The sequence below is a fragment of the Trichoderma camerunense genome, assembly GCF_050948025.1.
Source record: "Trichoderma camerunense strain CBS 138272 chromosome Unknown V8C40scaffold_1, whole genome shotgun sequence".
NCBI lineage: Eukaryota > Fungi > Ascomycota > Sordariomycetes > Hypocreales > Hypocreaceae > Trichoderma > Trichoderma camerunense.
In genome coordinates, this window is record NW_028145369.1 from 866,955 (window position 1) to 890,067 (window position 23,113).

Sequence of the window (23,113 nt, forward strand, 5' to 3'; positions counted from 1 at the left end):
CGCCGTCTTCTAATCCGAATTAGAGATATCACCGTTACTTCTGCTGAGTTTGAACGGCCCGCTATGGAAGACTCCATGTGCTCGACTCTCTGGGCACCTTTGTGTACTTGAGTTTGCTTTGGCCCAAAATGAAGTCCAGTAAATAATTTAGATACAACAGACAGTAGACAGCCCGCTTGACACCTAAATGCCACTCCACAATTGAAGGAATAGACTATTTAAGAATCCGGAATGGAGATACCACGTTCACTTCTGCTAAGCTTCAACAACCTACTAGCTATAGAGAAATCTATATGCTCGACTCTCTAGGTGCCTTGCGTACTCGACTTTTGCTTTGGCTAAAAATAGAGTCCAGTAAATAAACTCGGAATCTGAGTTGGCTGAGAATAGCTTTTTTCCCCTCGCCATCGCGAGTACATGTATGATGGCATAAACGGGGGCACCCAGATAGGGGGAAGTATAATCAAGATAGACTCACTCCTCCAGATCCACAGGACAAGTTGGGTACTTGTCCAGTACTGACTGGGAATCATATCTAGGTAAGAAGATGAGCTGTGCCCTCGTACTGTCCAAGTAGACAGATGTCTGGTGTTATACTTTCCTATATGTAGACACTCCACCAAGAATTCTGCGCACAGCGTAAAGGCCTCCGCTGTCTCGTAATATTCCGAGAGATATTCTGGTTCAAGCCGATGCCCACAGCTGGTATATGAGTTTGAATGCCCCCCTCCGTCACACCAAATCGTCTTCATCCTATCTTCTTCCTTTCTGTGAGCTGACTGCAACTGGAATCGTGCTGCAAACTTCTACTCGTACACTCCCTACTCAGGTACTCAACAGTCGATCACATAAAACCACTTATTTCGTTAACCTCGCAGAATGCCAATGCCACCTTTTATTCCTGGCTACCTCCAGAGAGAGATTTCGAAGCATCGCAATCTGGCTCCGGAAACGACGAATTCCCTTCTTCCAGAATTAGATGAGCCACTTTCCGGGTCGGAAGACACCGCCTTTGCGATATTTTTTCTTGGCATATTCATCGCTTTCTTCATGGCTATAATCATTTGGGATTTGAAGAATCAATACGGGCCCGGATGGGCCCGCCGACTTGCCAGCTTCCGCTCCATCAAGGTGCGAAACGCATTCACCAAGATCAAGAGCTTTGCGAAGCGACGGGAGAAGACCCCAGACCCAGACGACGACAGCGATGGTACTACCGTGGCTACCGGACCTTTAGCGACGAATCATGTTGGAAAAGCTTCCGACCCGTTGTCGGACGTCGAACTTGGTGTTATGATTACGCCGTTTGAGGTGCCGTTTACGGAGGGTACGAGTTCCGGCGAGGAAGCGTGTGGGATGAAATGCGGGTCGAATTGTTATCGGACATTTGATCAAGACGCCGACGGGAGCTCTGGAGTTGACAGGCCGGAAAGATGTGAGAGATTGGAGGGTTCACCGACAGCCGCCGGGGGGATTGTTTGACCTAGATGGATGGCTTAGAGTGTGGAGATTTCGGAGCTTGTTTTTGGTGGTTTTGGATGGAGTAAAGGACACATAAACGATGGGGACACCAATTTGGATTGCGATTTCAAGGCTTTTCCTTTGTTTGCGTATTAAGGGATAATATGATGAGGATAAAGGAGTTGGGGCGCAATAGAGTTGGTAGATATTCTCGTTTGAATGGGATTTGAAAATGATTCCGACAGAAGTGCGACGGGCCGCTGCGATAACACTTGCATCAATCAATCACATGCGTGATGACACCCCCATGCACGAAGGGTAACATTGGGCACGAGCGAACTAATATATTGCGACGGAACATCGCCATCGGCTCGTCGGGGAACTGAATTGAAATGTGTGCGACGAGACGAGGGCCCGGCGACCGACGACCCGAAGGGACTCCGACAGCCGGGGAGTGGAGGGATTAGAGATGAGGCTAATGTAAGTCGAGATGCATCTCGGCAGGGCGGGTTGAAAGTTGTTGATGCTGATTTACGGAGGCATTACATCAGTTAGCCGAGTAAATTGTAATCAATGTATTCAAACGCGAAGCTGTAACCATCAAATTAGTAGCACCTGTATACTCGAGATTCAACATCAATGATAGCAGGAGGAATCAACATCCATGCCCAATCTTCAGGTCATCCAGGTGTTCAAAAATTCCCCAAGATAAGGCCCCGGCAAAAGCAGGGCTGAGTGGGAACAGACAAGCTCTAGAAGGGGGGCTCCAGCGGTCAACAATAGTGCCATGCAGCCCCTAATGAGGGGTCCCTGAACAGCCCAATCAGCAGCGCTCCAGCCCCCCCAAAGGAGCTCGAAAGTGAAAGCCGAGGGTCCGTTCCCTGGAGCTGTCTTACGTACAAGGAGTGGCGATCTGACAAGATTGATTGCTTCGGGACGTCAAACAAGTGCTCAGGTGACGACACGCCGGTAATCGTCGGCCTTTTTTAGCAGCAGTGATGATTTGAATTGATCCATTAACTCGGACTGTCGCTCCCTTTTGCAATTACCCTTATCCGCCAGTCTCGACTAGATACGAGCACTATCCGAGAGTACCTCCAGTTAAACCACCTGCATGTACTTCGCATAATCTTTCCTCCTCTCTCTTCAATTTATTTACTCCCCCTTCACCTCCTCCTCCAACTTCAGCTTCAATTTCAACGTCTTCTTCCACTGCCCATCTCGTGTCTCGCATCCCCAGATTTGCATCTTCAATCTGCTCCCTCCAACCAAATTTCACACAGCATCACCGCCGCCACCAACACACCTCTTCGGTCCGGCCCGTCGCCCGCATTGCTCACCCACGCAATTGCTCTCCATCAGATTAATCTATCAATCTATCCGACCAGACGCCATTTGCTTACCTCGTCCGAACCTCGCTCGAGTAAGCAGCCTCCTGTCATCTGTGCATCTACTCGCATCGGACATACAGAGCAACGTCAGCAGTAGCAGTAGCAGCACCTTAAAGCCATTGTCACTGCTACTCGCGTCCTCGCTTTCGCTTCCCCCGTTCTCTCGTCCATCTACCTCCCTCCCGCTCTTCGGCTCTACATCAACATCAACAAAGGATCCCGATTGTCTCGCTGTGATGCGTCTGTCTGCTGCTCAATCAACATAACCAAATCTATCCCAATCCCCTCTCTCCATCACCGCGCCGCCATGGCCTCTAGAACGCCGACATGCTTTGCGCGGCAGCTGCATCAAGCTGCCCGGCCCCGGAATCTTCTCTCGCGACAAACCTCACCCAAGATTCAGAGCCGTGCTTTCACAAAGCCAACAGCTGCCAGACACAGCCCCGAGGCAATCAAGGCCAAGACACCTTCTCCTCATCACATTTCTCCACGAGCTGCCGCTTTGCTGGCTACCATAAGCCTCTTGTCATTTGGCTATGCCCTATATCGGACACCGCCGGCTGCCTTTGATGCCGCTGCCACTCTGCACTCTGAGGACGAAGGATACGGCCAAGCGGTCCTTCGCGATGACCGCGACCCGAATCTGCCCCGATTTCGCATGTCCGAGATCCGCAAGCACGACGCCAAGTCACCGCATCCCTGGGTCACCCACGGCGACAAAGTCTACGACATCACCGAGTGGATTTCTGCTCACCCTGGTGGCCAGGTCATTCTGCGAGCCGCCGGTGGCTCAATCGAGCCCTACTGGAACATCTTCACCATCCACAAGAATCAATACGTCTACGACATCCTCAATCAGTACCTCATTGGCTACATTCACCAGTCTGATCTGGTTGACGGCAAGCCCGCCCAGGAGACAATCGAAGATCCCTTTGCCGACGACCCGATAAGACACCCTGATCTCATCACCCGGACGCTCAAGCCTCGCAACGCCGAAACCCCTGAACAGGCTCTCAGCGCCCAATTTATTACTCCCAATGAGCTGTTCTACGTCCGCAATCACATGTGGGTGCCCAAGCTCACCGCGGATGAGGCCGAGGCGCACGTCTTGACCGTAGAGTTACCTGACGGCACTACCAAGGAATACACCCTGTGCGATCTCAAGACTAAGTTTGCCGAGAAGAAAATCACGGCTGTGCTGCAGTGCTCTGGAAACCGTCGAAGCCACATGAGCCGAGGGTCTGACCGCGCAACCAACGGATTGCAGTGGGAGGCTGGTGCGATTTCCAATGCCACGTGGGAGGGTGTCTTGCTAGCTGACATCCTCGCTGATGCCGGCTTTGACGCTGCGACTGTGAGAGATGGCACCAGCGAGGCGCAGCATGTGCAGTTCTCTGGTATGGAGGCATATGGCTCATCCATTCCCATCAAAAAGGCCGTGGATCCCCAGGGCGACGTCTTGTTGGCGTATGGGATGAATGGCAAACCTTTGCCACGGGATCACGGCTACCCATTACGATCAATCGTGCCCGGACACGTCGCCGCCCGGTCAGTCAAGTGGCTCAGTCATGTCACTCTCAGCGATGAAGAGAGCCCTAGCCAATGGCAGCGCAAGGACTACAAGTGTTTCGGCCCCAATCAGACAAAGGTTGACTGGGAAAAAGCTCCCGCTATCCAGGAGATGCCCGTCCAGAGTGCCATAACCGGTGTCAAGCTGGGCGAGTGGACGGCGCAAAACCAATCGGCTCCAAGCAGCTCAGATGGACCTGCGAAAGAAGTTGCCCTCAACGGGTATGCTTACTCTGGTGGCGGACGATCAGTCATCCGCGTCGATGTCTCGCTTGACGATGGAAAGACCTGGTCGCAAGCCAATCTATTGCCAGACCAAGAGTCAAAATATGACGGCAAGTCTTGGAGCTGGAAGCGATGGACGTTTAACGGCGCGGTTCCCTTGGAAGCGTTTAAAACTTCCGAAGACGGGGGTGCCGGCCACGAAACCGATGAGGACAAGAACACCATTAGGAGAGGTACTGCGAGAAGGCCTACCAACGAGAGTACTCAGAGCACAAAAAGCAACAGGAGATGCACCACCGTTGCCATCAAGGCGACAGACGAGGTTTACAACACGCAGCCCGAGAGTCATGCTGCGACATGGAATTTCCGTGGGAACCTCGCCACTGCCTGGCATCGCGTGCAAGTCTGCACCGACTGCTCTCCCAACGCCATTGTTTTGAAGAACAAGAAGAATTCTGACGACAAGAAACCATCGCATGAGAAGTCGTGATATGGTTGCATGGTATATGGATACTAGAACTGGACTTTTTTTCCCCTTCTTGTTTCTTATTTTCTTTTAGTCTATGAGCGTGTGTTCTCTTATGACAATACGTGGAACGGTTTAGCATACATAGCATATCATTTCTTGGTAAAGAGACTGGACTGGAGTTGGATATCATTTTCTGTATATATATACCCCTTAAAACAGGTCAAGACTAATGAATTTTTACTTTGAAAACTATCATCATTACCAAGATCTGAGTAGTGCATGTTCTACGTCGATTATCGGCTGATTCCATATGAAATCATAATAATACTCGAGAGACCAAATACTACACCCATCTATATTATAATCACAGCTTTTTATTCTAGGAAAGAAAAATATCTTGTGAGAACTTGTAATTTTTTGTATATTTTACAGCATTGCTCGCCTCTCCTTGCCGTCCTTGTTTAAAAAAAAAGACTTGTTCCAAGTAGGCAGCCAAGCCAGGTGCCTCCCGTTCTAATCCGTATACTGATACAAATCTGCACCAAGTCACAGCCAATCCACCCAGGAACCCATTGCTTCTACTTGTCATCCCTTACTCCTCCTCATCCTCTCCGTCGGAAAAGTAGTCAAAAGCATTAGGCACAGTGGCCTCTTCGTCTCCCTCACCATCTTCATCCACCGCCGTAAGCACTCCAGCGGCTGCAGCTGCGCCCGAGCCAATGTCGGCGCCTCCAGGAGTCTGAGGGTCTACGAGACCAAACGGAGATCGTCCTTGGCTGCGCAACAGCTGCTCCATGACGGGGTTGACGCCAGAGAGACCTCTACCGGAATCTGAGATGCCTTCGAGGATGGATGGGCCTCCCGCAGAGCGACCGCCTCTACCAAGTTGCTGTCCAGCCACAGGGGCACGCTCAGTAGTCACCTTCTTCAGCTTCTCCTCCAGAAGTGTTTTGGCTTCATCAGGCTGGGTATCATCAAGAAGAAGAGGGCCGCCAGTTGGCTAAAGAAGAATAAAGTTAGCGTATGTTATACTATTAGCAATCGAATGGGAGGAATTTACCTTCTTGACTGGCTTGTATCGGCCGGCTGGGAAGCTGATGTACTTGAGCTGGCCAGGCAGAACTCTGCTCATATTCTCCAACTCGTATCCGACCTTTTCCTTCTCGGGCTTCTTCTTGGAGTCGGTAGAAGCTGCCTCCTTATCGTCAGACTCCTTCTTGTCCTTGCCCTCCTCCTTGACCTTGTCATCATCGACCTCCATCTTATCTCCGCTCTTTACGGGGGCACTATCAATGTCCATGCTTTCGTGACGCTGAGCCCGCTCCTTCTTCTGAGCTCTTCTCTTGGCCTGAGCTGTGGTCGACAGGATGGCCGTCGCAATAAGAGCCGGGCCCTCCTCAGTCTTGACCTCTTGCTCGGGGGGATAATCGAAGAGGCTCTGGCGGGTGGCGCAGTGGAACTTGAAGTCTGGCATCTCCAGGTCGTGGTCGAGGCCGATGATGGAAGTGGGCGAGAAGCTCAGAGACAGGAAGTGGGTAAAGGGGAACCAGTACCAGTATTGGGTGAAGACTGCCATACCGACAATGCCAGCCATGTTGAGGTTGCCGGTCTGGGTTTGCAGACCAATGGTGCAGTTGCGGCCGCCTGCATCAATGATACCCAGAGCCAGGGCGGCACCAAACTTGGTCATGGCATCCTCGTGGCGGTCACCAACCACCTTCTTGAGCGTCTTTCGAATGGAAGCCACCTTGGGGTTCATGACCTCGTTTTGCTGAACCATGATCATAGCCAGGGAAATGAGGGCGCCCTGTCGAACAAAGTCGGTGGGATCCTTCATCATGGGCTCGAGGAGATCGATGGCTTCGTCAAGGCCAGTACCGGCACAAGAGATACCCAGCGCCATGGCGGAACCATATCGGACGTGAGGGTTGTAGGACTCGGACAGCAGCTCAACCATGCGGGGGACGCTGCCGGGCTTGCGGAAGAGGATGAAACCCAAGCTCATGACGGCAATTCGGCGAACGTCGTCGTTGACATCGCTCACGGCAGTGTGAAGCAGCTTGCGGATAGCCTTGTTGCTGCCTGTGCCGCAGTAGGCCAAGGCAACGGTCATGATACCACCATATCGCAGAGTGGGATCCGGATCATTGAGCAGGCCCTCAATCAACACGTCAGCGCCTTCCTGGCGACCATACATGATGAGTGCCATGCCGATGGCGACACCGCGGACAATCTTCTCGTGGGTTGTCTCGTGGGCATAGGTGATCATGTCCTCGAGAGCCTTGACGTTTCCAGTGCCAAGCATGATGAGACCCATGGCCAATCCAACCGCCTCACCATTGAGGGCAGAGTCTTGGAAGAGGACCTCCTTGAGCTTCTCGAAGATTTCGCTGTCGCCGGTGCCCATACCGGCAATACCCAATCCCAGAGCACCACCGTGCTGAACAACCTCCTCTTCAGCCTGGCCAAATTGCATCTTGAGGTACTCCAGAGCACCAGCACCGTGGTTGGCGTGAATGAGGCCGTAGGCATACAGAGCTCCTCCCTGGCTAAAGATGGAACCATTGCTAAGACCACCTTGCTTGGGCAGATATGGCTCAAGAAGCTTTCGTGACTGGGACAGGTTGCCACGGTGGATGACACCGAGGGCAGCGGTGGCGGTGAACTTGGACCAGTTGACTGCCTTTCCGAGCCACTCGAGGTTGTCCCGGAAGAACTTGTCGTTTGTTGTGCCCTGGTTCATGAAAGCATTGCAGAAGGTGACGGCAGTGTGGAAGATAGAGTTGCGGCCCTCGAGGCTATCTCGGACCTTGTTGAGGATGCTCAGGTCGGTGTGGTTGTTGCGGTAAAGGAATTCGAGGTTGAGGCGGATAGTCTTGGAGCCGTCGAGGATGGATCGGATGTTACGGTAGACCTTGGCCACGTCTTCCGGGAGCTCATCTTCGGGTGCAGCCTGCTGGTTCTCTAGCAGCGACTCGCTCTCTTCAGCCTTGTCGCCCTCGGCCTCTTCCTTCTTTGGCGGTTCTCCTGAGGGGAGAGAAGACAGGACCTTGCCGAGGAATTCTTGGGTGCCATTGTCATACAGATCAAAGGCGATCTGGTATGCGTTGGCAATAGCGGTACGATCGCCCTTGTCAACGAGACTGCGCAGCATGCGGGATGCCTCCTCGTCGGTGTTGAGGTAGACGACACATCTTGCGATGGCAAAGTAGTCGGGGTTCGGGATTTCGCTTAGAAGATCAAGAATCAACCGCAGAATTTCAGTGCGGAAAGCCCTCTCTTGGACAATGTCCATGCAGATGCCCAGTATGTATTCCATCAGCTCCTCGGCGGGGCCTGGCTGCCCCTCTGGCCCCTTTACCTTGGATAGCTTCTCATCCTCGCTGGCACGCTTGATGACTCTCCTGAGGATGTCGAGATTCTTGGCCTCGACGGCGATACCGACCACTTGCCTGTACCGGCCTTGCTTCAAGCAGCTCTCAAACAGGCGATCAATGATCCTCTGCAGGGAGGCTTCAGCAGCGTTGTTGGGCAGCTGGGTGATGGAGCCGGAGCGACCTTGCTTTGTTACAGGCTGGAAAGTGGCATCTAGTATGGTGTTGTCGATGGAGGCGCGGGAGAGTAGAGACTTGGGTGGCAGGGTGGTGTGAGAGAAGGGAGTCGTGGGAGACATGACGGCGCCCTCGGTCGAGCTGGCAAAGGTTGTGGACAGCTCAGGCAGGTCGGAGGGCTTGGCAGCCTTGGGAACGGCATGCTTGGCCGAGGTGGCGGCGATGTACTGGTCCACGCATTTGGAGATGATGGTCTCCTCGAACTCGCCGGGGGCGTCGATCTTGAACAGGTCCCCCGCAGCCAGGGCAAAGACCATGCTGTCATTGTAGGCCTGCAGGTGGTAGTAGACCTTGGCAAGCACAAGGGCAGCCAGCTGGCGTTCGGAGAAGGACTCGTCTTCGTAGAGGGCCTCGCTATAATCACATACAAGGTTAGCTGGGGACGAGGACGAGGGATGCTACTGTCATCGAGATAAGCGCAGGAATAGGACGTACATCTGGCTCAGGCTGCCGGCGACCTCGGTCCAGACGGTGTCGATGTCGTCGTTGAGCGTCTGCAGGGCAAAGACTCGGAGCTCGGGCTCCTCATCGGCCAGGAAGGCGAGCACGCCTGTTGCCGACACCAAGCCAGGCATATTGGGAGCTTTTCAAGAGCTGGATCGAGGGGCGAGTTCGGCGTGGAAGGGAAGAGAATGCGAGGAATGCGATGGCGTTCAGAGGGCAGCAGAAGGCGATGTGTGCATGCCCAGATAAACAATTAGATGGAGAAAATAGGAATAAGACGGATGAGCTTCAGCAGAGCTGCGCAGAGCAATGCAGAGCCGGTGGTTTGAGTTGGTGAATAAGCAGCTGGTTGACGGATGATGCTTGTTCTTTGGCTGTGGACAAACAAGGTCCATGTCCACGTCAGGCACAGCTCTGCCTGCCGCCTTGTAACTTCGGGGTTAAGGTGGGGTCAGGGAGCGGCAGCTGATTCGGCGACAAAATAAACAAGACATGCAGCGGATTGTGTAATTGTGTCTCAGCTGTTATCGTGTGTTGTATGTACGTGATGCATGATATATTGCAGGAGAAAGACTTGATCATCTTAATAAGGAATAGAATGCATCAAGCAAGAACCAGATATCAATGGTCCATTTCCAACAGCTTCATTGTTCTTTGAGCTTCTGTCACTTATAATACACGGCACGTATAGGTACCTACTAATTCTGTCACTGGCGCTGTGCTCCGCATGAGTCGATTATGTAAGAAGCCCTCTGCCAGTAATAAGCTCCCAGACAATGGCCCAACTGCATTAGTACTCGTTGTAGTAATCCTGCCACGTGACATGATGCACCTCTCTCTGGTCAGGCTGCAAAAACCGAAGCGCAAGAGGAAAAAGGCAAATCAGGCTACCAAGGGCTAGGCCGCAAGCAGACTAGCGACGCCGAAGTTTTTCATGCAATTTGAGACAGAAGGCTGAACCAGCCAGTCGCCAGAGGGCTGGGCATGCAGGAGACGGACTAGCGCAAAGCACAAGGCTAGCAATGGCGCAACTCAACACGGGACGATAAGCGCTGCTGTGCACGGGGGGGGAATTACGAACCTGTCTTGTGTGTGTGGATGTACTGTCTGATAGGTAGGTACATATAGAGCAAACAATGGCAGTGGGGGAGCGTAATAACAAGTACCTAGTAGTTAGTAACACAGCAGCAGTAGAGAGATGATGGTGGTGGTGATGCTGGATGAGTGCTATAAAGTGGAAAAGCAAATGGCAGAGGAGGTACAAGCAAAGACGCGTGCGGCTGATGCTACGTCGGGGTACCTGTGCTCTCTGTCTGCTCCACACTGATGCCCGAATTGAGGCAGGCCCTCAGGTTTCGGATGCATGGCAAATCAGTAGACGGGCCACAATGCAAGGAGTGACAAGGAGAGCTGCACGCGAGAGACAGACATGGAAAGCAAAAAAACCATTAAAAGGGCCCTTGGAGACCCGGCCTGTTCTGGTCTGGTCTGGGCCGCCCGAGTGCGAATTGCATTTAATTGCATCTGATTGCATGTGCGTGCTTCTGCTTCTGGTGGTGACTCAAAGCAATTCAACTCGAGTGACCTAGAAACTAACTACTAGGTAACAGTTGAGCCCAGCCCAGCGCTCAGACGCCACTGGCCATCGTCGCTGGATAGCGCCTGTTGCGCCTACTTTAGAGGGCCATCACGGAAGAAAAAAAAGTGTCCTAGGCGCATCCATCCAGATACCCATCCAACCATCCCTGCGCGAACCGTCCGTGATACCTCAATCCACCAACCCCATAGCCATAGCGGCCGCAACTGCCGAGTCCCCTCGTCGACGCGCATCTGCCCATTGTTCTGTCTCTGTCTCTGTCCAGATCCAGATCCAACAGCCCGGCCGAGCTTGTTGCGCGCCTTGGCCTTGTCCTTGCCTTGTCCTTGTTCACTCTCCCCCCACCAAGGAAACGCATCGCGACGCCTCAGCCTCTTCAGCCTCGAACCCTCGTCATCCCGTGCAAGCTCGAGAAATGTCCGTTTGCGACTCGGACGGCCCTGCATCCTTTGCGCCTTCGACTGCCATCTAAAAATCCCCGGCGCCGACGAATCCTTGCCGTTCGTTCCTCCAGGCGCACGAGAGCGCGGCTCTGGATGCTGGACAATTGAGCCCACCGTCCAGTCCCATCCATCGTCTCGCGCAAAAAGACACACGACCGTGTGACAAAGGCCCAGCAGCCATGGATCTCCGGTCGGTTCTTAACACGTCCGACAACAATGGCGACCGCGCTCCCGCAAGGCCACCGCCGGCCGCTCAGCAGCAGCCTCAACAGCAACAGCAACGTCAGCAGCAGCAAGAGCAGCAGCAGCAGCCTCGTCATGCTCCCAGCCCGGGCGAATATTCGCAGCAGCAGCCGCCGCCTCAAGCATCACCGGCCGAGCAGCCTGCGATGCACGACTATCCGCACCCTCACCAACAGCAACAGCAGCCTCACCCGCATCGACATGCTTACCCTCAGCCTCAATCTCACCATTACCCTCAGCCGCAGCAACAGCAGCCGCCGCATCAACAGCATCCACAGCAGCTCCAACAACAACAGCAGTTGCAGCAGCAACACCAGCAGGCACATCAGCAGCAGGTACACACACATCAGCAACATGTACAAGCACATCCGCAGCAGCGTCCTTCCAACGCCTATCCTGCGACGTCGCCCTTCCAGGCCCCGGGCCACTATCAATCCCAATCCCGATCTACGCCAGTACCTGCGCCGCCGCCGCTCCAACCGCCGAGTCAATATCATCATGACCCTCGCTCGCCCGGCAGCTCGAGGTCAGGCTCTGGCCCCGTGATAGCGTCACCCTACCGGCCGTCACCGACCTCGTCCACGACACCTGGAGGCAGTGCAGGCTATCCATTCCCTACGCAGCAGCAGCCTCCGGACATGGTCAGCCCAATCCAGCGGCAGTATCCGAGCCAATACCAAGACCCAAGACGAGACAGCTATCCGCAGCAGAGCCCACAACTGGCCACGTACCAGCAGCAGCAACAGCAGCGGCAGCAACAGGAACAGCAAATGCGTCAGTACATGCCACCACAGCAGCATCAGCGGCAACAATCACAACCGCCAACACCATTGCAACAGCCATTGCAACAGCCATTGCAGCAGCAGCAGCAATCACACGCCGGGCCTCATCAACCTCAGCCTCACCCATCGCCTGTCAGGACGAGCAGCGCGTCTTCCTCGCTCCAGTACCCCCAGCACTCACCGACAGCGACTCAGCAGCACTATGGGCCCTACGCACAGGGCACACAGGGCAGCCCAGTCCCTGCAGCGCAGCCTCCACTCCCGGATTACAGCCGCCACCCTTCCAATTCGCAGCCGCCAACCCCTTTGGGCCCTCCTGGCAGTGCTAGCGGCGTGCGGCAGCCCTCGACAGCTTTTGCTCAACCGCCAAGCCCGTACCAGCAGCGCATGTCTGTGTCTTCCATAACGGGCGCTCCAGCTCCGGCACATGCACACGCACATTCGCACTCGCTCTCCCACCCGCCATTGCAGTCCCAGCCACAGGCACAATTGCAATCGCCGTCGCCCTCACAGTCACAGTCTCAGTTGCAGTCACAGGCACAGACTCGCCATCAGCAGCATCAGCCTCAGGGACCGCCCCAGGGACAGCCCCAGCCCCAGGCACAGGCACCGGCTCCGCTGAGCTCCCGGCCGCCGCAGCCTCAGGCACAACAACAACAACCACCACCACAGCCATCACAACCACATTCACACGCTCAATCACAGGCACAGGCTCGTCCACCCTCTGCGCAATCCTCGATCCCGACTGAGGCTCCGGCCAAGACCCCGACCCAGACCCCGACTCAGATCCCGGCGCAGGCACAGGCTCCGCCTCAGCCTCAGGTTCAGGCACAAACTCAGCCGTCGCCAAAACCAGCGCCGCCGCCACCTGCAACCCCTGCCCATCGCCTGTCCTCGCACTCCTCCCACGGCTCCTCGCCCGTTACAGAGTCGACCCAGCACCCACGATCCCAACAAGGCCGAGAGCAGAGTCTGTCCGTTAGTCCCAAGACCAGGCTCGGCTCCATCCCTAGCAATCCCGACGCTACCCCGGCCTCGGCGGACCGAGCCGCGAGATCTTCCCTCAGCGTCCACCCCATGGCGATCGATTCAGACCGAGCGGTAACGCCTGCAAAGCGCAAGCTGGATGATCTCAACATGAGCCCTGGTGAATTGGAGTATAAGGAATCGAAGCCACCTCCTGGTGAGGTCAATGGCGGCTACGCAGAACGCATCAAAAAGTCGGCGTCTCCTATCCTGCCCAGGAAAAGGCGGGCAAGGCACTCCCAGCCGCCAATCTGGGCCCTGAGCGTTCACACTCTGGGTAGGAAGCTACCAACCAATGTCAATTTTGTTCTCCAGAAGCGAATTCACTCCCACATAAACACGGCCCTCAATGGCAAGCACGAGCCTGCCGTCAAGAACGAGCACCCTAGCCGCCAGCCTTCGCCGGAAGCAAGGAGAAATCAACAAGCCAGTGTCAGCCAGCAGCCAGCCAGTGCTGAACCCGACCCCCAAGACATATTAGGTCCGTGGGAAGCCAGCATCGCCGGTGTTAAGCCCATTGAGGAGCTGTCAAAGAACGTGGCCGATTTTCTCTTCGTCAACGTCGTTAGCAACCAGGACATACAAGAAATTACAAGCAGGGGAATCGAGTTTGAGATTGAAGCTAAGCTGGGCACGCTCATCGACAAGGATACGAACCAGCGCGTGGACCGCTTTGTTGCTACTGAATGCATCCTCGACGACAACGGGCGGGTTGCATTCAGGAGTAGCATGACTGAGGTACGTCAACACGGCCACTATGGCTGCGGCCAATTCTTATCCCGTATGCTCACTAACCCGACATAGGCACATCACAAATCATTCAACGACTACCTCAACAACGTCGTCATACAGACAGACCCCCGAAACCCCAATGGCGGCGCCAAGCGAGTCCCAGTCATCTACAAGCACAGGCGGGAGATTGATCGTTTCTACGATTTGCCTCCAGAGATGCACGGCCACCTGCCGGGATGCGTGCGGGCCCGTCTTGGCTCACGCAGTCGAAATGTTCGAGTACGAGTGACATATGACCAAAAGACGAACCAGATCCTGAACAAGATCATCAAGGCGCGTGTGGCAGACATTGACCTGCACATGCCCATGGCCCCGATGGACTGCCGCATAAGCATCAACCTTGAAATGAACTGGGACGGATCCCTCGAGGAGCTAGAGCAGCTGTCAGCGAACAAGTCAGATCGGCAACCTGATCGCAACAAGGATCGCTTGAGCTACAAGCAAGGTCACTACCAAATTGATCTTACACAGGTCACTCATGCCGTCAATGGTCCAGGAGTAAGTTTTATGCTATCCTCTTATCTCGCCCTTCTCTCCCAGCAAGCTAACACGACTGCGCAGAATACCCAACGGATGGATAAAGAACACGAGCTCGAAATCGAGTTGAACCATCTAGCGCTCCTCGACCAAGGACGAAGAGCCATGAGCGGTGCCCCCCATAGATACCAAGAGCTGGTTGAGGGCTTCGTGGACAATGTACGACTGTTGGCACGGAAAGCCAAAGAGTTTGCTCCTAGACCATGAAAAGCAATTACTTTAATTTTACAATTCGAAGTGGACAGCTCCACACACTCGACTAATAGCACGTTATCAGATTTTTTGCGTTTGGACAAAAATAGGGGGAAGGCGTATTTCGCGATACGTTGTTTGGCTACTTTTTTTCATTATTCATATTCAGACAGTGCCTTACGGTGGACGTTGGGGATTTCTTTTTTTTTTTCTTACTTTTTTTTTGCACTCTTAGGTAGATCACTGATATTTCTGGATCATCGGTATTATGCGGGACATGAAAATGAAGGGAGGAGAAGGAAACGAACGAAAGACCAAGGAAGCGCGGCGCATTTTTTGATAAGAAATTCGAGGGGTTTTTCTTTATTCATTTTTTGGGAGAAGGGCTGCGAAGACGACAGACGACTACGGGGAAGTAGGTTCGAAACGCGAGATGGTGAGAGAGGATTTAGCTGAGCCAGAGAAAAACAAAGAAGACATACCCAGGCAGTTGAGAAGATGAGCATGGCGGTGTTTAAGGCTATTTTGTTTTACTTGAAAGCATTCTTGGTTCCCTAGGGATATTATAACAAGTAGTATTTATGAGTTGGGGTATCTGTAATACATGATATGGAAATAATAATCCACCGCATTTGGGTTGACTTTCCTCTCCTCTGTTTTGATTCATTGATGTCTTCTTTTCTTCTTCTTCATATCAGGCCATTTTGCCTTGAATTAAGCCTGCTTCTCTCCTCTTGTTGTGTTTGAGCCGCCCTCTCCTATATCCCGAATCTCATCGCTGTCATTGTTCTGCTCATACTTCTTCACAGGAAACGAACTGACGTTGCGAACCGCGTCCACATCGTCATCACCATCCGCACTGATATCATCCTCCATCTCCTCTTCAATCAACAAGTTCAGAATCATGCTCACTGCCGCCGTGACGGCGAAACCAGTCTCCATAACGAGAACAATAGCATCGAGGAATCCACTGAGTGACTTATTGTCTCCCTTGTAGGTAAAGATTTTATCGAAGTAATTAGGCACCAGGGTCGCTCCGTAGCCGAGAGCCAGGCCGGCAGTGAGAATAAAACGGTTCCGGCGCGTAAATGGCACGCCGCGCGAGATGATGGCGATACCAGAGACAGCAACGGAGCAGAAGAGAAAGGTCGTCATGCCACCGAGGACAGAAGACGGGATGGCGACGAGAGCGGCAGCGAACTTGGCAAAGATGCCCATGACGAGGAGGAAGAAGCAACAGGCGTATCCGGCCTTTCGGTTGGCGCAGCGGGTAAGCGCAATGACACCGTTATTCTGGGCAAAGGTACTCATCGGCGTCATGGTCATGAGGGCTGAGAGACAGCCGTTGAGGCCATCCGCAAGCACTCCTCCCTGGATACGGGACTCGTAGATCATGCCTTCGACCTCAAGATGGGATACATCACAGGTGGCGGTGATGTCTCCGATGGACTCGGTAAGACAGACGATAAATACGGCAAGCACTGGAAGAACCAGCGGTCCATAGACAGACAAGGGAAATGTATGTACCCAGATGAAGGAGGCGACTGGGGCAGAGTCGATGCCGGATCGGTCGAAATAGCCACAGGCAGCGGCAATGATACACCCCACCAATAGGCCGATAATAACAGACGTCGACTTCATAATGGGAGATCCGAAGCGCTCACACAGGATGATTGTGACGAAGACACTGAAACCCAAGCCAAGGAACTCGGCAGAGCCCCAAGGCAGAGCATGTGGTGCGCCAGTGCCAGGACACAGAGCTTGGGTTGTACAGCCACTTCCTCCCATCCAGTCCTGGAAGCCGCTTTCTATGAGGCTGATGCCAATAAGCATGACTGTCGGGCCCGTAACGATGGGGGGAAACATTCTGAGCAGGATGCGAGGCGGAATGAAGGACAGTAGCATCTCGAGCAAGGCGCAGACGGCACAGGTTCCCAGTAGAGCACCGTATCCACGAGGGCAGGCCAGAGGATTACCGGCGGCGTCTGAGGGACAAAATCCATTGGCATACATTTGACTAAGCGCTCCTTGGGCAATGGGAATGATGCTGAAGCTGATACCCACAACGGATATAAGTCCAGTTCCGAGATAGTAGCTATAACATTAATTCAGTACGCCATAGGGCGGTATGCATGACTTCATACAACTTACGGAGTCTTGTAGATGTGGAACCTCGTAATTTGGATGCTTGACAAGATTCCGGATACAATCAGCGCCGTGGAAACCAGGTACTGCTGCTGTTCAGTCGACAAGTTGGCTCCACCCGGACCCGACAGAATCAACGGCGGCGTGATGATACCAGCCAACATGGCCAACGCATGCTGTAGCCCTAGTAGCAAACCCAGGAACACAGGCATGCGATCATTGAGACCAAAGAACGGGCTCTTTCCACCCCCTGAGCCTTTGGACATGAATGGGAGATTGGGTCGGAACAGGACGCCATAATTGTAGTCGCCAAGAAGGCCATCGCGAGTTGTAAAGGCTCGACGGAGGGACCGAAGGCGACGGCTAAGAGACCAGCGGGGAGCGGTTTCGGGGGTGATGGTCGTAGGCCCGGTGCCTTCATCCATGATGAGACGAGATGAATGTAGGCAGAACCAAGTTGAAGGTTTTTTGAAGGCAGCAATCAGGTCAAAAGGATTGAAACCTGGCGGTTGTTGGTGGCAAACCTGCTGAAGCCTACGTTGATGCTAGATCAGGAGTTTATGCTGTCGCGAACGAGAAACTCGAGATAGATGGAGCTGACGGGTGCTCAATTACTTCCAGCAGAATAACCTGTATTGCAAAAGGACAAGATGGAGGAAGTGTAATAGACCGTAACACAGACAGTAAATGCGATTGTTGAATAGACCTCCTTATCAATCGCACCACAAGGGCAACTGGTGATATATAATATTTTGCTTTCTCAAAAATCTTTCCACTTTTTCAGATACGATAAGCAAAGGGCGTAGTAATGCAATCAATAACTATTTTTTTGCCAACGGCCGGCCGATGGTGTGGATGGACCAGGTTGATGGGCCCCGGCTTTTGCTTATCTTTTCCGAATTGTGAGTGGTTGAATGGATATGGCTGCGTGGAATAATGCCGATGTCAATAGCCAGTACTCGGACCAACGAAGATTTACTTGCGGAATTGCGTTGAAACTAGCAAATTATTGGCCGGCATGAGTCGAGGAGCTGATGTCGACAGAGTGATTCGCATGCCCAGCCAATTGTTGATGGGACATGCCAAAGATATACGCATCCAGCTAAGGGGTATGACGCCTGGATCAGCGTATCATGCGGAGTATCTGCATTGATGATGGCGGCTATATCGGAGCCTTTTTTTTCTGATGCTTGTGTCTCATCTCGTCGATCAAGGAAACACCACCAGATGAATGTAACGGTGTTTGTCTGTAGGATTATTTCCATCAGTCATAATACCACCTTTGTCGACACCGGCATTGCAGCATTGCATTCCGGACGACCGACGGCCCTAGCAGCGAATTCCCCGGACAAGGCACAGCGGACGCTCCTCTTGTGGGGGAAGCCATATCCAGAATGAAGAGCCTTGCCTTGTTCCGGCATGTCTGCGGGGCCTGATTGCGGGAGACATGGGGGTTCAGCTCCATCGCTGCTGATAGTGACTGTCCGCGATAAGAGATCAGTTGTTCATGATCGTTATCTATCTCGGGTCAGCTACTGCAGGGCTTCTCCAGACTTAGCGCATTGCTAGGGGAATTATCCCGTCCGTCGATGTGTGAGATGGTTCTAGATAGGGGTTCTCCGTGTGCTGGCTGTTAACAAGCACTCGGTGAGCTCCGATGCAGGCGCTCAAATGAAAAGGCGCTCTCCGGGTCTTTGTTCCTGGCTTTGGCGTCGTCGACACGCCATGCGGCTGACGGAAAGACGCGATGGTGTTGGTGATGGGCAATGATTCCTAACATGGTCGCTGTGTGTCTGCGTTCCGAGGCATCCGTCTAATTAGGCTGATAAGGCTTTCAGCTTGGATGAAAAGAAGAGAAGTAGAAGGAAGATGATGTAAAATCAAGATTTTCAAACATGATTAGATAGGTGGTGAGCATCTTGTAAGACGGCAGAAGGATGGGAGTCGTGCCTTCCCTTGGCGAGCATACACAATGTTTCGGCTTACCCTGGAGCTGATGAGGCCTATGGGCAGCCCTGAATACCTGCTCCACGGCGACTATCCCAACTACCTAATGAATTACTAGACAATGTCAAAATATCGGGATTTTAATAAGTTTCCAGATATACCAAGCAATGCGTCGTGGACGATTGTTCAATACATTGATGCATCTCTTGATACACGACGCCAATGACGCATTGGCTCACTGACAGATCCCAACTTGGCTCCCCTATCAGAAATGAGACATGTGAGCCTCGGTTTGCAATTTTAGTACTTGGAGCAAGCAACTCTGACCAAAAATATCAGCAGTAGGTAGGACTAACACGCATGCTTGTCTTTGTCATGTTAATACTGTGTCGTATTAAAACTGCCTTGACAGCCGTCAGACTGCCTTGCTGATATGTAAGGGGTGCGGGCGATGAAGCTAGACGGCACTCTACTACAGCCAGCTCCTTTTTCATCCTGTTTCCTGATTGACTTTGACGTATAGTCTGCCAATTCTAGTAGATCCTGATTCATACGCCTCTTCTTGGGCAATGTGTGTAACATGATGACATTAAATGGCCCCCTAAAAACCGAAAGCAGAACAAGCGTCTCTTATATGAATCATCTCACAGTAAACGAATTGTTGAATGACATCCGCCACTCTCTAATAGACATTCAATCACACACATAAACAGCGACTCTTCTCCAATTATATATCATTCACCAATAAGCTAGCAACCTGGACGTTTAAACCCCATAAAAGCAGCAATAAAAAGCCCCAATCCCCAACCCAAAAAATCGCCACTCCCGCCTGTCACGCCCCCCTTCAAGTTATCCCATCAAATCTCATTGGCGCCTCCAAAAGCCGGAACACAAACTCCGGAAAGCCATACAAGTCGATCATGGTCCCCTTTCGGCTACCGGCCCGGATTTCTGGATTTTTTCCCTCCCTTCCTTTCGCCGTTGCCGTTGCCTTTTTTTGCTTTTTTTGCTTTCTAGGGGTCTTGTTCTAACAGTGCGCCACACATGCAAACATGGGAAAAGTTATGGGGATTTCCAGAATTCCCATGCTCTCGCCACTTTATGATGGAGTGGCGGGAAGGGAAAAATTGCCAAAAATGAATAAAAGGATCGGCCCATAGAGCGTACATTTACTTGTTCCAAAGATTGTTAGGTGCTAGTTTTCTTGAAACTCGCAACCAAAAAAGTCATGCCATCTTCTCTCCATTCCAAGTCGGGTAGCATTCAGAAAGCATCTTCTCGTTCGCCTTCCACCATTCAGAAAGCATCTCGTTCGCCTTCCTCTCGTTCGCACCGCCGTCCATCGCATTCTCTTGTTGCCAAGATCGAATCCGTGTCGCCCCGGGTCGTGCTTGGTTACGACGCCCTCGCCAGTCTCCCGACAGAGCTCAACAAGCTGTGCCTTTCGTGCCCTCTCGTCATATACAGCCCGTCTCGCCTCTCCCTCGCCAACCGCATCCGCGCGCTGCTGCCGAACCTGGACGCCTGCTTCATATCGTTGGATACGCATCCCGGCCCGGCGATTCTAGCCGGGCGAGACTCCATCATCAGCGTGGGAGGGCCCCGGGCTGTTGCGCTGGCGAGACGAATCAGCTTCAAGATGAGCATTCCGCACATCTGCGTCCCGACGACGCATAGCGGCGGGGCGGTGGGCGATCTCCCACCGTGGGGGCATCCGGGGGGAGAAGACTGCGGCGATTCGAGGATATGCGAAGAGGGAGGCGATGTGCGCAGTGATGATGGCGAGAGGAATTTGCCGACGGTCATACTATATGATAAGAGGTTCACGGAGAGCCGCATAAGACGATTTTCTGCGCCATCGGGAGTTTGCGATGATACTGAGACTGAAGCCGAAGCCGACTTCGTTCTTGTCGGTCCGGATGTTGCGACGGGCGCAAATGCACCTATGTTGAGATCCGCACAGAGCAGTACGGCTCAGTGGAGCTATATCAACTTGCCCGGTGTCTGAAGAAGACCTGGCATTTTCATGATTCTCCTTATTCTCATTTCAGCCCGCCGTTAGCTCAGCAATGGCACTTGTCCGGACTATCAGATGTTAGAACCGATCACCCTTCAACGATGATCCCTTGAAACGAGCGCCATCGAGACCATATAGTCGCATCGCAACATCTGTCACATCCATAAAACTATTAGAAGACAGAGCGAGAAGCTCTCCGACAGAGACATACTTCCCATCAGATCGAGCGGAAGTCAGGATGATGAAAATAATGAACAAAGAGGTACGATTTGAGAAATCGGCCTCGAGGTTTTGGGCTATTAACTCAATTTAGGTATTTAGTCAGATCAGATTGGGATGGAAAAGAAACGAATCGAAGGGATTCGTTTCAACAATAACCATTCGTCGAGCACACCTAGATATGCAATGCTATCGTTATATAAATCATGTGAGCTCTGCTCGATCCTTCGAGCCTTCAAGGTATCACAATTCAAGGTAACACAGACCTTTTTCTCCCCGAAACCCTTGCCCATCTCTAGGGCAGTGAACCGTACAGCTTTCTCTTAATCCAGACCATCAAAGCCCATGATGCCATGAGCGCCCATGGGGCCCAGCTTTTGCTGCTGCATCTCCTTTCGTCTCTTGGCTCGTTGCTTCATCTCTTCCACTCCATCATCACTGTCATCGTCGCTGTCGCTCTCAGCGGCGCGTTTGCCGTTTGGCTTTTCTTCATCATCATCCGAATCATCATCGTCGTCGTCGTCGTCATCGTCATCGTCCTCATTATCGTCCTCCTCACTGTTGCTGTCGCCACCCTGAAGCGCTGATAACTCCTCCCAAATCTTGACTGTTCGACCGCCAGCGCTAATTAGACGGTTCTCCGAGTCGAATCCTAGGGAGACCACGCCCTCCATATCGTCGTGCCTCAGGTTGAGGGTGGTGTCCACCTCTCTTCGCACGAGGTCGACGATTCTCAGACTACCATCGCCAACGCCGCAAACCACCTTCTTGCCCACTCCCAGCTCCTTGGGTACCATGACGACAGCGTCTATGCTTTCACCTCCAGACTTTGCCGGATCCACAATGATACGTTCCTGCTGGTCATCCCAAGCTCCTTTGTCCCACATGGTCAACACGCCGGATCCAGATCCAACGACCATGACACCATTGTTTCTGTTTTTCTTGGGTCCCAGGCCAGGCACAAAGCAAGAGCTTAGAAGTTCGTCCTCTTGATCCTCACTTCGTACAAGCACTCCTCGTCGGACATCTGTAACAGCTAGAGTCGTTCCACCAGTGCTGACCCATTGCTTGGGGAAGCCGCTGGTGCTTTCTTCCGATGGTGGGAGGGGCGTGATGGACGAGACGTAGTCGGAATGAGGATAGTGCGTTTGCGCGGGCTTTTTACCTAGAGCGCCGTCGCGCAAATCGACAATGTGTAGAGCGCCGGTATCCGTAGCAAGAAGGAGGCTCATCGGATTGAGCACGTGTAGCAATGCTGGGCCATCGGGCCGCGAGGTATTGGTCGGGATGGCAAACTTTGAAATCACCTTGCCCGTGGCAGTATCGTAGTGCTTGATCAATGCGTCCGTGCCAGCAGAGTACTGGTCTGAGAGAATGGCCTGTCAGTATTGCGAAGCTATGTAGAGGCGAGAAAGGCTCCTCTAAAGGCGAATTGGGCACTTACATTGTCCATCATGGGAGTTGGCCAGACAGCGACAGCTTCCCTTGTGCCTCTTGGTCCTCCAGACCGAGTTGATCGTCGATCTACCGTCGCTGAGCACGCTCGAGTCTCCGTCGAGATCGTCGTCTGAGGAATTGCTAGATGGCAACCGAAAAGTTTCGACAAGACCGTTGGACAGGCCAACAGTCAATAGAGGCTCTGTCGGGTGCAGCGCAGTGGTGAAAATGTCCGCGTGGAGCGGGAGCGTGCAAGTGTTTTCGAACATGACTCGACTGATGGCAGTCGCTTAGCTTCGGCGACCAAGGTAATTGCAACTATTTGCGTGGAGCAGGATTGCTAAAATAGTTGTGGTAATTATAATGAGGATGCTGTCATCCTGCAGCAAAAGTAGAGTCAAAGAAATAGAGTTGCGAAGTCAGAGCTACACTTGGAGGCTCAGCTGATGCAATGCTTTCAAGAGACGAAGAGGAAAAAAAAGAAGCTTTAGATTAGATAGCCGTATCGATTGGAGTTGGTGCACTGTGCGCAGTACTGTGCGACTGTCAACTGCCACTCTATGGAG

The 23,113-nt window shown here is 52.8% G+C and overlaps 7 protein-coding genes across 7 annotated transcripts; 4 read left to right on the forward strand and 3 right to left on the reverse strand.

Moving 5' to 3' along the window:
• The first annotated feature begins 478 nt into the window (after positions 1-478).
• On the forward strand, positions 479-1,759 carry V8C40DRAFT_6035 (uncharacterized protein). Its single transcript, XM_083223186.1, has one exon. It carries the CDS (start codon positions 880-882, stop codon positions 1,480-1,482), a length of 603 nt encoding a protein of 200 aa, XP_083078859.1. The 5' UTR covers positions 479-879; the 3' UTR covers positions 1,483-1,759.
• A 729-nt stretch (positions 1,760-2,488) lies between these two features.
• V8C40DRAFT_229397 (Oxidoreductase, molybdopterin-binding domain-containing protein) lies at positions 2,489-5,337 on the forward strand. Its single transcript, XM_083212467.1, has one exon. The coding sequence runs from the start codon at positions 3,160-3,162 to the stop codon at positions 5,134-5,136; it is 1,977 nt and encodes a 658-aa protein (XP_083078860.1). The 5' UTR covers positions 2,489-3,159; the 3' UTR covers positions 5,137-5,337.
• Positions 5,338-5,442: 105 nt separating this feature from the next.
• V8C40DRAFT_229398 (proteasome regulatory particle base subunit RPN2 domain-containing protein) lies at positions 5,443-9,801 on the reverse strand. Its single transcript, XM_083212468.1, has 3 exons — positions 9,162-9,801; positions 6,176-9,080; positions 5,443-6,115 (listed from the first exon to the last, which is right to left on the reverse strand). The coding sequence occupies exons 1-3, from the start codon at positions 9,299-9,301 to the stop codon at positions 5,708-5,710; spliced, it is 3,453 nt and encodes a 1,150-aa protein (XP_083078861.1). The 5' UTR covers positions 9,302-9,801; the 3' UTR covers positions 5,443-5,707.
• An 880-nt stretch (positions 9,802-10,681) lies between these two features.
• Positions 10,682-15,147, forward strand: V8C40DRAFT_6136 (CYTH-like domain-containing protein). Its single transcript, XM_083223201.1, has 4 exons — positions 10,682-10,704; positions 10,781-13,999; positions 14,066-14,551; positions 14,615-15,147. The coding sequence occupies exons 2-4, from the start codon at positions 11,390-11,392 to the stop codon at positions 14,795-14,797; spliced, it is 3,279 nt and encodes a 1,092-aa protein (XP_083078862.1). The 5' UTR covers positions 10,682-10,704; positions 10,781-11,389; the 3' UTR covers positions 14,798-15,147.
• A 349-nt stretch (positions 15,148-15,496) lies between these two features.
• On the reverse strand, positions 15,497-17,352 carry V8C40DRAFT_260222 (permease family-domain-containing protein; the record flags this gene model as incomplete). Its single annotated transcript, XM_083219111.1, has 2 exons — positions 15,497-16,877; positions 16,934-17,352. 2 exons carry the CDS (start codon positions 17,350-17,352, stop codon positions 15,497-15,499), a joined length of 1,800 nt encoding a protein of 599 aa, XP_083078863.1.
• A 2,315-nt stretch (positions 17,353-19,667) lies between these two features.
• On the forward strand, positions 19,668-21,368 carry V8C40DRAFT_229406 (uncharacterized protein). Its single transcript, XM_083212469.1, has one exon. The coding sequence runs from the start codon at positions 20,103-20,105 to the stop codon at positions 20,880-20,882; it is 780 nt and encodes a 259-aa protein (XP_083078864.1). The 5' UTR covers positions 19,668-20,102; the 3' UTR covers positions 20,883-21,368.
• Positions 21,120-23,062, reverse strand: V8C40DRAFT_6165 (WD40-repeat-containing domain protein). Its single transcript, XM_083223202.1, has 3 exons — positions 22,555-23,062; positions 21,377-22,476; positions 21,120-21,299 (listed from the first exon to the last, which is right to left on the reverse strand). The coding sequence occupies exons 1-2, from the start codon at positions 22,814-22,816 to the stop codon at positions 21,434-21,436; spliced, it is 1,305 nt and encodes a 434-aa protein (XP_083078865.1). The 5' UTR covers positions 22,817-23,062; the 3' UTR covers positions 21,120-21,299; positions 21,377-21,433.
• Positions 23,063-23,113: the final 51 nt, after the last annotated feature.

Bases quoted from the DNA above. Each gene is read 5' to 3' on its own strand.
- V8C40DRAFT_6035 (XM_083223186.1), top strand. From the start codon at position 880: ATGCCAATGCCACCTTTTATTCCTGGCTACCTCCAGAGAGAGATTTCG.
- V8C40DRAFT_229397 (XM_083212467.1), top strand. From the start codon at position 3,160: ATGGCCTCTAGAACGCCGACATGCTTTGCGCGGCAGCTGCATCAAGCT.
- V8C40DRAFT_229398 (XM_083212468.1), bottom strand. From the start codon at position 9,301: ATGCCTGGCTTGGTGTCGGCAACAGGCGTGCTCGCCTTCCTGGCCGAT. The intron at 9,081-9,161 runs GTACGTCCTATT...ATGTGATTATAG, and splicing joins GCCGGCAGCCTGAGCCAGAT to CGAGGCCCTCTACGAAGACG. The intron at 6,116-6,175 runs GTAAATTCCTCC...ATTCTTCTTTAG, and splicing joins GATACAAGCCAGTCAAGAAG to CCAACTGGCGGCCCTCTTCT.
- V8C40DRAFT_6136 (XM_083223201.1), top strand. From the start codon at position 11,390: ATGGATCTCCGGTCGGTTCTTAACACGTCCGACAACAATGGCGACCGC. The intron at 14,000-14,065 runs GTACGTCAACAC...AACCCGACATAG, and splicing joins TCAGGAGTAGCATGACTGAG to GCACATCACAAATCATTCAA. The intron at 14,552-14,614 runs GTAAGTTTTATG...ACGACTGCGCAG, and splicing joins ATGCCGTCAATGGTCCAGGA to AATACCCAACGGATGGATAA.
- V8C40DRAFT_229406 (XM_083212469.1), top strand. From the start codon at position 20,103: ATGCCATCTTCTCTCCATTCCAAGTCGGGTAGCATTCAGAAAGCATCT.
- V8C40DRAFT_6165 (XM_083223202.1), bottom strand. From the start codon at position 22,816: ATGTTCGAAAACACTTGCACGCTCCCGCTCCACGCGGACATTTTCACC. The intron at 22,477-22,554 runs GTAAGTGCCCAA...CCATTCTCTCAG, and splicing joins CAACTCCCATGATGGACAAT to ACCAGTACTCTGCTGGCACG.